The 15701-nt window shown below is 48.8% G+C and overlaps 1 protein-coding gene across 6 annotated transcripts in view; it reads left to right on the top strand.

The window, feature by feature from the left end:
• The window catches only part of TBCE (tubulin folding cofactor E), a 78014-nt gene that overhangs the window by 61243 nt on the left and 1070 nt on the right, over positions 1–15701 (top strand). Inside the window, exons 5-17 of one of the 6 annotated variants that reach the window (XR_004278524.1) lie at positions 834–922; positions 3767–3866; positions 6064–6166; positions 7314–7390; positions 8499–8594; positions 9146–9210; positions 9307–9371; positions 10792–10944; positions 11388–11666; positions 12247–12418; positions 13085–13153; positions 13902–13961; positions 14984–15437. Coding sequence is in view for 2 of the 6 variants with exons in the window: in XM_032312147.1 (XP_032168038.1) it covers positions 834–922; positions 3767–3866; positions 6064–6166; positions 7314–7390; positions 8499–8594; positions 9146–9210; positions 9307–9371; positions 10792–10944; positions 11388–11666; positions 12247–12418; positions 13085–13153; positions 13902–13961 (1328 nt within the window). In the remaining 4 variants the exon portion in view is untranslated. Of the gene's footprint in view, positions 1–833; positions 923–3766; positions 3867–6063; positions 6167–7313; positions 7391–8498; positions 8595–9145; positions 9211–9306; positions 9372–10791; positions 10945–11387; positions 12419–13084; positions 13154–13901; positions 13962–14983; positions 15438–15701 lie in introns of those variants that run through there. The other 5 variants (XR_004278526.1, XM_032312147.1, XR_004278525.1 and 2 more) reach the window with 5 other exon arrangements.

Raw genomic sequence — 15701 nt, forward strand, 5'->3', positions numbered from 1 at the left:
GGCTATGGTGGTAATGCTGCTGTGAATATGTGTGTGTAAACCACAACATTTTAAAGCTGTGGAATCTGAGGTACAGAGATTCTAACTCCCCTCAGGCCAAAGGAAGTGGTGGACTTGGGATTTGAACTCAAGCGATGGGGCTCTGGATTCCCTGTTCTAGATACCATACAGGCTCTTTCAGTGATTAGAAAATGCAGGTCCTCTGCACTTAGAATGTGGCTTCTGAGATTTATCTAGTAAAGCTGAAGATACGCATGCTTTCCTCACCCTAGAGAGACTTTCCATGTATGAATGCGAGAAGCATACGACAGTGTTTACTTCAGTCCTGCTGGGAATAATATAACTGTCAGCAGAGGAGTAAACAGATTAATTGTGGTCTCCAAGACGTGGAAACAAATGCTCTGGAGCACATGGGTTGATGTAGCTAAGTCTCACTGCTGAACAATATACTGTAGCTTGGAGGAGGATACATACACTAGGATACCATTTATATCCCGTTTCATTATAGATGAAATGCTATGATTGTTTAGGGACATGGAAATGTGCAGTCAGACTATTCCGTGCTTCCGTTTAAACAAACACCGAGTGTGGGGGAGCAGAGGAAGAAGGAACATGCTGGAATGGGACACGAAGGACTTCAGCTATATTTGTAGTGTCTGTAACACTTTCTTTTTCTTCTCTTTTAGTAAAGCGTTATTTCTGAAACTGGCTGGTGGGTACTGGTATTGGTTATTTTTGGTAACTTCTTACAGGAAATGCTTTTTAACTTTTTAAAGGGCCAGTGGACGTGTCCGTGTTTATCCATACGTGTGAACTCTGTGTTTTTCATGCAGTCAGCTGAGCAAGTTGCAAGAAATTTCTCTGAGGAACTGTGCCGTGAATGGTGCTGGTGACAAAGGAGCAATTGCCAAAGCGTGTCCTAGTATCCTTTTCACTGAGAACCTGACTTTGGACTTGAAGCTCATATGGGACACAGCCAGGAACCTTCCCGGTGTCTGTTCTGCCCAACTTTCTTCCTCAGGGCCTCTCTGGCTTTCCTGTGCCAGTCGCTGCGATAGGAGATTATTTATCTTCCCGGACCCCTCTGCCTTCAGGTGAGGCAGCGGGCCTCACCCCAGCCAAGGAAATGTCTGGATAGGGCTCCTCACACAGGCCAGATGTGGCTGGCACCTGCCTTCCGCCCCAAGCCGTTAGCCTGCTCCTGAGTGCAGACAGAGCACCCAGGCAGCCTTCTCATGTGCAGACCATCCAGTGTGGACAGGGAGAGAGAGGGGGAGCCGGAGGCCTCAACCGCACCCCGGGGCCCCCCACACCAGCCCACCTGGACCGCCTTCCTGGTTCACGCAGCTGCACGCGGTTTGTCACGATCCTTCAAAACAGGCGCTTCCAAAGTTTGTAATCCTTTTCTCTACCTTCTCTTAGAAGAGTTTTTGGTTTGTGTTTACCCTGCATTGCTTTCATGTTCACAACTAAGAATATAGGAGATAAGTTTAAGTGAAAAATCCCCCTGGCAAATGAATGAGATTTTCTCGAACTTTCAAAGTTTTTCTCTCAATTCTTTAAGCCTGCCTCATCTCTGTGTAATAATTTATGCCAAAGATAGTTTATAATCCGTGTTCGGGGGGCAGAGATGGCGCATGAGCAGTAGTCTCTAGCCAGCTGTTCTCAGCTGTCCCTGTACTGTATGCTTTGTGACTCCCTCAGTCAGGACCCGGTCACCTTGCCTGTGAGCAGCCCCTCTGTGGGCCCCAGCGAGCTGAACTGGTGCTGTCCCTTCCCCTGTGGACAGTGGAAGCATTGTGGATGGAGTAGTTGGGTAAGGAGCAGAATGCCACGGGCAGCATCTGGAACATTCTGTGATCTGCCCGGCCAGCTACTAAGTGATTTTAGAAGATTGGGAATTGGGTGATTCAAGATTTATTTTCAGCATATCAGAGATATGGCCAGTAGGTGGGTATGGGAATGGCGACTATTTGCTCAGAGTTGTCAGCAGGGTCCTGGGGAGTCAGCATGCATCTCGCTTGCTGATGCTGTTCTTTGCTGCGGAGTCTTGAAGAAATGCGGTTTCATGAGACGATCAAGGGAGGGCTGATACTTGCAGGTAGAGAGATCGATGTCTTCCAGTTGCTGATTGAATTCTCGCCTGCAGTGAAAGTCTTGTCTGTGTCTAATCCAGTTGTCCCTTTGGAGTGGCCCTGTTTGAGGTCATTCGCTCTGCTGGGACATCAGACTGCAAGAGCGCTGAGGCCCTGAGCTTGCCGGGCCTGGGAAGCTCCTCTGGAGAGGTCTGAGCTCCTTCCTCCTTTGCCAGCTGGCTCGGCGCCAGGGGAGTCTGGGCCTGCGAGCAGGAACCAAGTACTGCCGACAGCCTGTGCGTGTGTGCGTGCGGGGCACTGCGTGACAACTGCCAGCTTGTTTAGAGCTGATTTAAGAGGGCGGGTCGTCTCTGTGCTCTGGATCACCAGCAGGTGTGAATATGAGAGAGAATGAGTGAGTGAAGGATTACTGGACTCCTGCCCTTGCTGACCAGCCCCGTGGTCCAGAGCTAGCAACATCACGGAAATGAAAGGTGGCTGGAGCCTGACCGTGAGGCATGAAAGCACCCTGCCCAGCAGTTGCAGGTGGGTCCAGACCCCCCAGAAGCTCCCATTTCAGTCAGAGACTAGCCAAGATTTCCTGACCTAGGTGTGGCCTGAGGGGTGGCCTAGCCCCTGCGGCCTTTGTGCCCTCATTTCCAGCACCTCCCACGTCCTTTATCTAAACCTGTTCTAACTTCAGGGCCTCGGCTTGTCTCGTTCTCTCTGCCCAGATGCTCTTCTCCCTGATGGTATTCCTCTTTGCCTGTGGTCTCCGCTCAGATGGCACCTTCTCTGAGAAGACGGTCTTCCACGACCAGCATATATAACGTACCCACACACCCCTTTCTTGTGTCTGTGGCTGCTACTATGAGCCTGTCTGTAGGTGGCATACTGCAGAGGCATGTGCTTATTGCTGTCTCCCCAACTGTGACTGTTGAGTTCGCTGCTTTGCTCTTGGCCCCCTCCCTACGGTCGTGGAACAGAAGAATGAACGGTTCCCAGCACAGCAGAGTTGTGCGAAAGACCCTCCTCAGAAGGTCCAGTCCTGCCCCGGGCTTCTCTTCCGTCTCTCTGCCTGGGGGTTCAGAGCTGCACCCCCTCTTGATGGCACCATGCTCCCCTGAGATGTTCAGCTCAGGTACCTTTTTCTCTCTGTCCTGCTCATTTCTCCTTCTCTGAATTCCCAAATCATTCTTAGCACTTCAGAACCTTTGTCCGTGCTAACCCCCATGGTCTGTTCTGGAGGTGCGGCTGGGGACTTGGGGGTTCTTGCAGGTTGGAGCAGAGTGAGGCCCCACAGGAGAATGACCCGTGGCTATGAGGCAACCGCTGGAGGGATTGCCTGGCACGAGACATAAAGCAAACTCACCACCATTTTTTTTTTTCCCACTCTTTTTGTTGGATATTGCTAGAATGGTTTCACCTTGGTTAGGACCTTTGGTTCTTCCTTACTTGACTATAGAGGTTTGTCTCAAATTTGCAGCATATGACAGTGAATGTTTTTGTTTCTCAACGAAAAGTGGGTGACTTACAAAGGTAAAAGTAGCGTGTGTTCCTGGAAACATTTTAAGCAGAATGGAGGGTGTAAGGTGAGAAGGTAAAGATCCCTGCTCTGGAATTCAGAAGTGACGACTGTTCTGTTTTGTGTGACTCTTTCCATCTTACTCTTCCTTAATGGGTGCTTTGAGGTATCAGAAAAGTAGATTTGTCAAGAAACCTGTTGTCCTCGTGGGATGAAGTCCTAGATATTGCTGATCAGCTGAAACATCTGGAAGTTCTTAATCTCAGGTATGAGCTCATGGGTGTCCATTTGTCACCTGTTATGAAAACCCCAATGTGTCCTCATTCCCTCATGGCATCTCTGTGGGAGAGAGGGAAACACAGCTCAGTGGAATTTAAGCTTAATTTCTTCTTCCTCTTTCTTAAAAACTAGACCTTTTTAATTTTTTTTTAATATTTTATTTATTTATTTGACAGACAGAGATCACAAGTAGGCAGAGAGGCAGGCAGAGAGAGAGGAGGACACAGGCTCCCTGCTGAGCAGAGAGCCCGATGCGGGGCTTGATCCCAGGACCCTTAGATCATGACCTGAGCCGAAGGCAGAGGCTTTAACCCACTGAGCCACCCAGGTGCCCCGTTTTGTTTTGTTTTGAGTGCCCGTAGAGGTAGAGGGGTAGAGGGAGGGATAGTCTTAAGCAGGCTCTGTGCCCAGCGTGGAGTGCAACTCGGGACTTGATCCCATGATTCTGAGTTGATGATCTGAGCCGAAACTGAGTCAGACACTTTTTAAAAAATCAATTTATTTTTTAAATTTAAATTTTTAAATTGTTCCATTAGCCAATGTATAGTATATCATCATTTTTTTTAAAAAGATTTTATTTATTTGACAGAGATCACAAGTAAGCAGAGAGGCAGGCAGAGAGAGAGGAGGAAGCAGGCTCCCTGCCGGGCAGCGAGCCTAATACGGGGCTTGATCCCAGGACTCTGGGATCATGACCCAAACTGAAGGCAGAGGCTTTTAACCCACTGAGCCACCCAGGAGCCCCCATCATCAGTTTTTGATGTAGTATGTGTGCAGCGTTTCATTAGTTGTGTATGACACCCAGTGTTCATCACAACATGTGACACTTAACTGGACCACCAGTTACTTATTACTTATTTATATTTAAGCTTTCCCCCCAACGAGGGACTCAGAGTCTCAACCTCAAGATAAGAGTTTCATACTCTATTGACTGATCTAGTTAGGTGCCCCTTTTCTGGGGTATTGGACGGGGGAGTCTTTTGATTGACTGAGGGAGGGTTGGCCTATCGAGCTGGGAGATCTTGGTGTCTCTTGTGAGGCTACCCATGAAGGATGGGCCTTCTGGGGGAGTCAGTATTTAACTGGGGAGTAGGAGAGGGGCTGTGAAGAGTGCTTATTTGTTCCGAAGCTTCTGGCACTTAATTGCTGTAGGAATGAGTAATTTCGTTGGAATGCTGTCTCCTTCAGTTCTGATAAGGATTGTCCACCAAGCTGCATGTTTCACTAATGGCCCCGTCTTCCGGGCCTCTTCCAATGCTTGGTTAATTTCAGTCTTAGAACCTGATTCCCCGAGGGCTCAGCCAGGTGGGAAGTATGAAAGTCCTCGAGCCAGCCTGGTGTGGACAGGTGGCTGGTACCTACCTGGCTCAGGCAGGTCAGTGAGACCGGAGAGTCAGGCCTGAATCAGTGGTGCTCCAGATAGGGTGGAGGGTGTCCTCTCACCCCTGGCATCTCCTCTTCTGGAAATAGGGGTTCATGTGTTTTCATGGTACCTTCTTTCACAATGACTCAGGATTGAGCACTATCTGAGATCAGGATCACAAGAGAGCACCGAGAAGGCAGTGACTGATTTTATCCATCCTGATAGCGAGAGAGTGGTTTCGAGACCCTGGAGGAGCGGGACTGTAGCTCCCGGGGCAGCCTATCAGTAGGGCAGTTGAAAGGGCGCTGGATTTTGTGGTGTCCAGAGTCTGCCTTGCGAAGCTAGACGCTGACCTTACGAACGCCTGAGGCTTACGCTTCAGCCAGCTGCCCCGGCCCTCGGAGAACATCTGTGGATGTCAGCTACCAAAAAGTCGTGCATCGCAAATACTAAAAATGAGGTAGCCTGGACTTCATTGGCTTTTAATTAATTTCGCTTTAAGGTCGAAACAAACCAAATGCCTGCTATTAAATCCCAAGTTGTTAGGCACCTGGGTGGCTTGGTTGAGCGACTGCCTTCGGCTCAAGTCATGATCCTGGAGTCCTGGGATTGGGTCCCCCATCAGGCTCCCAGCTCCCTGGGGAGTCTGCTTCTCCCTCTGACCTTCTCCCATCTCAAGCCCTCTCTCACTCCCTCTCTCTCAAATAAATAAGTAAAAATCTTTAAAAAAAATAAATCCCACATTGTTGCTTTTAGGGACTTTCACTTGGGCCTCCTGGGGAGTGGGGGATCAACACATTGTGACTTCTTTTTCTATACAGTGAGAATAAACTCAGCTTTCCCTCGGGTTCACCAGTTCGAACCGGAACATTTCCTGCACTGAAGGTTTTAGTCCTTAACCGAACAGGAATAACATGGGCGGAGGTAATCCTATTTCTCCAGTTTATTACCCAGAAATAAGAAATTTAAAATTCTTGGCTTAATAGAGAATGGAAGCACAACTGTGGCTTGGTTTTAATTATCCTGTTATCCAAATAATAGGATTATTTAAACTGCCTCACTGAAAGGAGTTACAGAATCATTGCAGTGAAGTAAAATTTTATATTTTGGGATTAGGATTTTCTCTCTTGGCTCCTTCTGCATTGTTCTGGTGTCTTTCTGGACTGTAGCACTCCATAGTGGGGTGGAGTTAATTTACGCCGAACTTGAAGAACCCTCAACTTAGCTGTTGATGGAGCTTCTCTGCATGTGCTCCAAGGCAGAGCTGCCAGAAGATTCTCGCATCCTTTTCTCATTTAAAGTTTAGCTCTGGAATTCACTGTTCATTGTGTACAGCTGGGTTCAAAGTGGACTAGTGGGTATTTTGCCCGGCAGCATTTGGAACTTCTATCTGGCACTGCTGTTTTCCATCAGAGGTGACCTGTACATGTGCCCAGTATATTCCGTTTTCGCAGATACGTACCTTCCCCACAAAGTCCCGTCTTTGAAATGCCACTGAGGAGCCTCCCGTAGAGACCAGTTGCCTTTACTGGTGCGTGTACATTCTAGCGCTCCTTCCTCCAAGATGGGATTAGAGTTAGCCTGAGAATAGGCGGGGCACATAGAAATTCAGGTGCTAGAGATGGTGGTGAAGTTCAAGTGCAAAAACGGCAGAAATAGTTTGGGAAACACCGTCTGATGAGTCTATTCTTTGCACACCTGGGTCAGCATTGGGAACTGAGCAGCGGTGTTTAACATCAAGTTCCTTCCTTTGCTGGAGCAAACTATGTCACGTGCTAAGAGTGTGCGCAGTGCATGTCTGCACATCCACTTTGCAGTCCTCGCACATCCCTGGAGGATGCATTCACAGCTGCCAGAGCGCCGACTGTATACGCTCCCATGTTATCGAAACACTTTGTTGCCAGCCCACCAGTGCTCCTGGCCCGAGTTAGAGTCCGTGATGAAGTGTCCATAGGACATTTTGTTTCTAAAACAGTAAGGGAGCTGAATTAAAGTGGAGATAATAGTAATTAACACACAGGAAGAAACACGTAAGAGAAGCTGCTCCAGCCTGAACTCCGTTTCTCTCCAGGTGCTCCAGTGCGCCGCTGGGTGGCCGGTCCTTGAGGAGCTATACCTCAAGTCTAACGATCTCCTCATTTCGGAAAGGTAACAAAGGCTTACTTCTGTCCATGTTTTGCCATGTAGTCTGAATAAATGAACAGTCTCAATGATGCCTCACACTGGTTTTTCTTTTTAAAGGATTTGCTAGTGAGAATTAGAAACCTGCTTATTCTTTACAAAGTAGGGCACCTGTGATCATTGGTCCTGATTGAGGAAAAGCCCATCAGAGTGAGAGCCTTGAGTTAAATATATTTGAAGACAAGAATTTTATTAGTTTCACAGAAATATATTTAATTTCTGTTTCTAAATGGAGGTTCTGTAGGAAATGCTTTATAAGGATCAAATAATGCATTTTAATCTTTTTTTCAAATAATGCGTTTTGGGTAGCATTATCTGCAGAAGGTTGATGGACCAGAGCATATGTAAAAGTTTGCTCTCCTTAAGTAAATTAAACATGTTGTCTTTCTCTTTTGTTGATTATCATTAAATTATTATTAAAACTAAATGCGGGCAAATTTACAACAAATTCTCATTTAACAGATTCAAGTTAATGAGATTTTACTGTATGGAGCTATTTTCTATACAGACAACTGCAGGTGTTTTTATTTTTGTTTCAAAATATTTTGTTTATTAGGGAGGGAGGGAGAGCAAGTGAGTGGGGGAGGAACAGAGGGAAAGGCACACCCAGCCCCATTCGGGGCTCGATCTCATGACCCTGAGATTATGACCTGAGCCAAAAACCAAGAGTCGGACACTCAACCGACTGAGCCACCAGGTGACCTAGGTGTTTGAAGACACCTAGCCACCTAGGTGTTTTCAAATTACACTTTTTATTTTGAGATAATTTGAGATTCCCATGCAGTTACCAGAAAGACTACCCAGAGATCCCCTGTACCCATGACCCAGATCCATGCCCTCGGTAACATCTTGCAGAGCTACGGTTCCATATCACAGGCAGGGTCCTGACATCGGTCCAGCCCAGACAGAACGTTTCCATCACCATCAGGGCCCCGCGTTCCCCTGGTGTGGCGCTCTTCACCTGCCTCCCGCCCCTCCCTCTTCTTTACACTAAAGGCAGGTACTTAAAAGCTGTATCTTCAAAAAACAATTAAGAGATGAAATTCACATTGAAACGTTTTTATTTTCCATACAGGCCAGCTGATGTCCTGCAGTCAGTCAAGTTATTAGATCTTTCCTCTAATCAATTAATTGATGAAAATCAGCTGTTTCTAATAGCCTATCTGCCCAGGTAATTTGCTTCTTCAGTGCTGCTTGCAGTAGTGCTTAGAAATGGTTAGTAAATGGATCACATCCTATCTTTGCTTTGGAAATGTGATGATGATGATGATGATGATGATGATGGTGATGATGGCATTCACAAACTGAGGAAGTCCCTTTGGGACATTTTTATTTGCATTTATGCGGACCATGTCCCTGCAAACCTCATACACTTTAGTCTACATCTGCAGTAGGTGACTGAAGAATGAATAATTTGGCCCTCGTGCTGATGTCCAAAGTCTTCATTCATTGCCTTTTAGGAAGTTAGACCATGTCTCTTTCCTCTCTGAGACCCATGATCACGTAGCACAGCCGCGGGCACCAGGAACCGGTAGGCGACTGTAGAACCCTCAGAGCACGTTCTAGAGTCCACTCCGTGTGCCCCATACTGCACTGTTTCTCAGCGTTTCATGTGGCATGAGAACCTAGTGTGTGGGGGAAATATTACAGATGCAGTCTGGTTGATAGGCTGTAGCATTTTCTACTGCGCTTTATAATCAAATTTAACATTTTAAATTTCAGATTAGAACAACTTATCCTTTCTGACATTGGACTTTCTTCTATACATTTTCCAGATGCTGGAACTGGTATGTGAGATCACTAGCTCCCCTCCCCTGCCCAGTACCTCATACTTGAGCTCTTTCTTTTACTTCTGTGTAACTTCGTTCTCCTTTTTTCTCTAGGGCACAAGACATCCATGTTTCCTTCCTTGCAGTACCTCGTCGTGAATGACAATCAGATATCACAAGTAAGGGCTTCTGCGGAATGTACGTACCTCAGGAGCCCTCGTTTCCACTCTCAGGAGAAGTTTGTCAGTTCCTTCCATTACAAAATATTTACTTCATTTTAAAAATATGCTTTATAAAGTTAATTTTACCTGCACTATAGTTAACATGCAGTGTTGTGTTAGTTTTAGGTGTACAGTATAGTGACTGCGCCCTTCCACACGTTACTCAGGCCTCATCAAGCTAAATACACTTCAGTCTACACTGTCTTTCCCCGATCTCCCATTCACCTCCCTTCTGGTGACCATTAGTTTGGGCTCTATAGTTAAGAGTCTTTTTTTTTTTTGGTTTGTCTCTCTCTTTTGTTTTGTTTCTTAGATTCCATATGAGTAAGATCATATGATCTTTATCTTTCTTGATTGACTTACTATGCTTAGCATAATACTCTCTAGCTCCATCCATGTTGTTGCAAATTGCAAGATTTCATTCTTTTTTTTTTTTAATGGCTGAGTAATATTCCATTGTATATATGTACATCTTCAGTCATCAGTCAATGGACACTTGGGCTGCTTCTGTGAATTGGTTGTTGTAAATAATGCTGCTGTGAACATAGAGTTGCATGTATCCCAAAGTTAGTGTTTTGTATTTTTTGAGTAAAGATCAGTGGTGCGATTTCTGGATCATAGGGTAGTTCTGTTTTTAACTTTTTGAGGAACCTCCCTGTGATTTTCCACAGTGGCTGCACCAGTTTGCATTCCCACCACCAGTGCGCAGGGGTGGTGGTTGGGGGGTTCCCTTTTCTCCACATCTTCGCCAACACCTGTTGTTTCTTGTGTTGTTGATTTTAGCCATTCTGACAGGTGTGAGGTGATCTCTCCTTGTAGTTTTGACTTGCATTTCCCTGATTGTGAGTGATACTGAGCATCTTTTCATGTGATGGCCATTTGGATGTCTTTGGAGAAGTGTCTGTGTATGTCTTCTGCCCATTTTTCATTGAATTATTTGTCCTTTGGGTGTTGCGATTGCTAAGTTCCTTTTACATTTTAGATACTAACTCTTTATTGGATGTGTTATTTGCAAATATCTTGTCCTATTCTGTAGGTTGCCTTCTAGTTTTGTTGCTGGTTTCCTTTGCTGTGCAGAAGCTTTTCATTTTGACATACTAAGAAATATTTTAAATTGAAAGAGAAATGCTTCTCCTCAGAAAACCCTAAAGTATTATGAAAGAACTTAATTTAAGTCACAGTAAGCAGACTGTCATTGTACGTGACATGGTTCTAGAGTAAAAGTGTGTTGTGTCTAGTGGGTGCTCCGTGCCTAAGGACAATCCTGCACCTCGGGTTGGAATGGGGGGATTTTCCTTTTCTCTTGCTAGTTCACATACTCCAAGAAATGAGCCTGAAACATGTTTATTTTCACGTATTCTCTTTTGCTGGGTTTCAGTGGTCGTTTATCAACGAGCTGGATAAGTTACCGAGTCTGCAGGCTCTGTCCTGCAGCAGAAACCCCCTGACTGAAGGGAGCAAAGCAGCACATACCACTCGTGGGCTCATCATTGCCAAAATCGGTCAGTTGAAGACCCTGAACAAATGCGAGGTGAGTGCTGGTTTCAGGATCTGATGCCTTTTAGCACAGGAAACGCAAGATCAGAATCGTCCTGCGCCTGAAGCATGATGGCTCTTCCAGGCTCCTCAGGAGGTGGTGTGGACGAGCCCAGTCCCGGAGAAGCCTGTTGCTTGGATATTTTGAGAAGGGGCCTGGCGCATCGAGGTTTGCTCCTTTGTCTTGGGATTACAGGAGGAAGAGCCAGAGAGCTTGTCCTCCTCTTCTCAGCCACTGCTCTCAAGAAATTGCAGGGCAGGGCCTTGCTGGCCCCACGGTGCTTGCCTGGAACAGTGTGCCTGCCGGGAACAGTGTGCTCCGGGGTGGGTGGGGTGGGCTGGGGTGGGGGCAGGGGTGCACCTGCGGGCCGGACGCCGGCTGTGCACACTCTCGTGAGGAAAATGTAAGACGAAGTTCTTACCTCCTTCTGCCGTCAGTTCCTGAATCCTGTCCCTGTTGGAAGGGACGGTAAGAAGAGATGCCCCGTCACTCTCTGTGTGATGAGCGTCCCTCAGCGAGCGGCAGGGCAGGGCACAAAGCACAGACCGCGTTTGTCCCGCAGATCCCGCCGGAGGAGAGGCGCGGCGCCGAGCTCGATTACCGGAAGGCGTTCGGCAACGAGTGGAAGGCAGCGGGCGGCCACCAGGACCCTGACCGGAACCGGCCCCACGCGGAGTTCCTCGCGGCGCATCCCCGGTACCAGTCGCTGTGCCTCAGTACGTGTGCGGCCCGCAGCCCACCCCGCACCGCCCCTGCAGCCCCGGCCACGGGGCGTCGGAGGGGACCCTAGTGGCCCTGCTGTTCTTCGGGGCGTGGGGTCCTCCGAACGGGCCCTTGGCCCGATGCTGGGGCCCTGTCCGCAAGCCCAGGAGCCAGACTCGAACCGGCCTCTTCAGGGCAGAGTCCGCAGCCTCGCTCCGCAGAGGGAGCGCGGGGAGTCTGAGGCCTGCTGGAAGGTCGAGATCGGCATCGGGGCGCTGGGGCAGGGGGCAGCCCTGCGGTGGAAGGCCCTCCTGTCTGCCCGAGTTCACCCCGCTTCCCGCCGCGGGAGGGCGGGCGACCCCTCCTGGCCGGGGGCAGGAGCAGCGGCGGCCGGGCCGAGCCTTCGGACCTTGCACGCGCGGAGCGTGTTAAGGTCGAAGCCGGGCCCGGGTGTTGCCAAAGCTCCCCGGGCAGTGGCGACCAGCGTGTCCGGTCCCCTCCGCGCGGCTCGAGGGCGCCCCCACCCCCCCGGCCCTCCCCGCCCCTCCCCGCCCCCGCCCGGGGCTCCCTTACCTTCCCCGCCTGGGTCCTCAGGCCCTGAAGCCCCCACTTGGCGACTCCGTCCCTGCCGTACTCCCCGTTTTGACTTCGTCGTCACTCCAGATGTCACGGGTCCGGGACGTTCTTTCTCAAACCCGTTTCCCGGTGCCGCTCGCCGTGGAACGCTCCGGCTGGGGCGCTGGCCGTGAGGACGCGAAGCCGCCTGGGGGGGGGGGGGCGTTTTCCGATCCCGGCCGGGAGCCGCCCCGTTTCCCGCTGTTTCTGGGAACCCGAATCACCTGGGGGTGGGGGAGGGGAGGGAGCTTCTGTCCTGCAGCCGCGCGGGTCGGGCTCCGGGCGGCCGCTGAGAAGGCCCTGAGGGGAGACACGGCCTCTCGTGCGGCCTTGAGAGAAACGCAGGCCCCGGTGGGTCCCGCACGAGCACGCGCAGGCGAGGCCTGCCCTCCCGCCACCGCCCCTTGACGCCGCATTTCCAGGCGAGGGATGGGCCTGGGCACCCAGCCTGGCGTGGCGCCATCTGGCTGATACCTGAAGATGTCCCTTGAGTTGCTAACACGAGGGAGCTGTTTGTGAAGGCGGAGCTCTGACCCCGCGTCTTACGGCTCTGGAGGCACTGCCTGGTCTCGCCGGTTGGGAGGCGGGACGCGCTGTTAGGCGCTGCGAAGTCGGGGGGGCGGTGGCTGCCTGGACGCGGTGGCTGGCCATGGCCGTCCCCCAGCAAATAAACAAGTAGCCCAGTGAAGGGGACAGGTCCCAGGTGAGCGGAGCAGCTGCTCCAGGAAGGAAAAGGCTACGGGGGTCTTTTTGGCGCCTGTATTTTTCCTTCTAGGGGCCTGGTTTATCGTGATCTGTGTTTATGCTTCTTGCACAGAATATGGTGCGCCGGAAGACGGGGAACTCAAGACACAACAGCCGTTTTTGCTCAAAAACCAGCTACTAAGTAAGAACCGCACAAAGACCGCTTACTTGTATGTGCGTCTTTGGGCGCTGACACAGATAGGGACGGTTGGTTTCTCTTAAGGAGGTACCTGGAATAACGCAGTTTTGAAAGAAAGGATGAATTCTCGAACATCTCTGAGTTGTATCAAAGTTTTGGCAGTTCCCATGCTTTCAACTGTTAGAAACTGGGACTGGGCGTGTGAGAAGTGCGCTGACTTGTGGTTTGTAAATGTGTGACTTTCTTACATGGGGACGCCGGCTACATGGTCAGGCCAGGAGTCGGCAGGGAGCAGGGGAGGCACTGGAATGTTGGTCCAGTGCTTTCTTTTTTTTTTTTTTTTTTTAAAAGATTTTATTTATTTATTTGACAGAGATCACAAGTAGGCAGAGAGTTAGGCAGAGAGAGAAGGGGAAGCAGGCTCCCCGCTGAGCAGAGAGTCCGATGTGGGGCTCGATCCCAGGACACTGAGATCATGACCTGAGCCGAAGGCAGCGGCTTAATCCACTGAGCCACCCAGGCGCCCCGGTCCAGTGCTTTCTGTTGTTAATTCTGTGAATAACTGTTGCTAATTGTTAATTCTGTGAAGAATTAGTAGAAGGAATTTTCAACATCAGTAAGAGCTGTTCCTGTATTAGGATCTGAGCCCAGTGGTCCTGCAGTTGGATCCTGGGGCAGGTGCGGTTCAGGTGTGTGCAGTTTGAACCCTTATTACACTAGCTCTCAGTCTTTTCCCTTTTTTTCTTTCAAGCACTGAAGATAAAATATCCTAATCAAGTTGATCAGAAAGTCCTAGAGAAACGACTGCCAGGTAAGAAAAACAGGACTTTTGTCTGCTTACACTTAGGAATCACTGGCCTAGGCATGAGTCAGCTGGTAGAAAGTATCTAGAAGTGTGGACTTTTGGAGCTTCTAGGTTTTCACTAACCTTTTATGATCTAAAATACAATGCGTCCTAACCGCCAAATGCTCAGGTCTCCCGTACCCATATCAGCTTGTGTAGGAAAGTCTTGTTAAACAATGACCTATTTAGACAAAGGCACGAGTGTGGAGCGGCATGGCCTTTCCGGAGCCCACCGCTATTTAGTGCCCAAATTGTGGCGCAGGTCCAGAGAGACTCACTGGGCCCGAGGTCTTACCATCCCTTTGTAAAACAGGAAACCTGTCTTGGTGAGCTGAAGTGTGAATTACTTGGACATTTGTGACTTCACATACACTCTGCTCCTTGTCAGTTAGGAATCCCCGCAGAAAGTTCTCAGATGTGGTCTTTTAATGGACACACTGAAATGGTTTTCTTTGGAAAAACAACTCCAGAACTCTGTCTAAACATCACTGTTACTGGAACGGAATTAGCTTCATCCCGAAAATACTGTTATGTCAACCAACTAGATTGATCTAATGTACTTAGAATTACAGTCTCTCGAGTGTACTGTGCCTTGTCAGATGGAAGCCCGCCTCATGGTGAGAGAGTGGTCTGGACGGGTTAAGTGTGGAGCAGCGAGGCTCTGAGGAGATGAAACGTGTAGCGCCCTAAGCGACTCTCATAAAATACATTGCTTGTGAGTGGAGTAAATTCACATTTTAAACTGTCTGCCTTGTAGCACTTGTAATGGCAAATTTCTCCACCACCTGACTGCTCACCAGTGGGGAAGGGGAAGGGCCGAGTAACCCCCGGCAGCTCCATGCCCCACGGTCAGGCACCAGGAGCGAGAGCGCAGAGGTCTAGGGTCGACTGTGCAGTATCGCTGCCACGAGTCGCCATTTAAATTGAAATTCATTAAACTGAAGTAAAAAAATTCAATCCTGAGTCATCCTGACCCCGTGGCCCTTCAGGTGCTGGCCGGCTGCACGGATGGCTGGACGAGAAAGCAGCACCGTGGGGTCAGGATGTCATGAAACCCGACAGTCCTGACAACCAGAGAAAAGCCTGGAAGTGTAGACCCCCATTCCACAGGGGGCCTAGGAAGCCACAAACCATCTCCACGTTTTCTGAATGTTAAGACAGTTGTGTGTTATGTTGACATTAGAAATGGTAGTAGTATTTAGAGCATTACGGGCAAATTGCCATTTTTTTCTGTAGACCCAGTGCAAGTGGGCAGATTTCTTACTAGGATTGTTGTACGGCCAAAGTGCTTGTTTCCAACATGACTTAGGAATGGGTCCTTTCCCGTTGCTCTTGACCCATCACTAACCACCCCCTGAACAGTGAAACCTGGTCCACCGAAATCTGTTAAGAAGGACAAGATTATCTACACATATTCACAGACAAAAGAACAAGTTATGTGAAGTATGTCAATTGTTTATATTCAACACATAAACAAGGCCAGTTTTTATTCTAAAATAAAGATAACATTTATTATCACAAGTTGCATAAAAACACAGCTTTACAAAAATCATTTTTGATAGAAAAATATTTGAATACATGTGATATTTGTAGGAACACCATACTATTGCTGTACCTCCAGCTAAAGCTTCAAAGAAACTATATTTCTCATCATCAAAATATCCAATATTTACCACAACCCATCTTTGGAAATAAGTTCATAGCGTT

The sequence above is a fragment of the Mustela erminea genome, chromosome 14 (assembly GCF_009829155.1).
Source record: "Mustela erminea isolate mMusErm1 chromosome 14, mMusErm1.Pri, whole genome shotgun sequence".
NCBI classification, from domain to species: domain Eukaryota; kingdom Metazoa; phylum Chordata; class Mammalia; order Carnivora; family Mustelidae; genus Mustela; species Mustela erminea.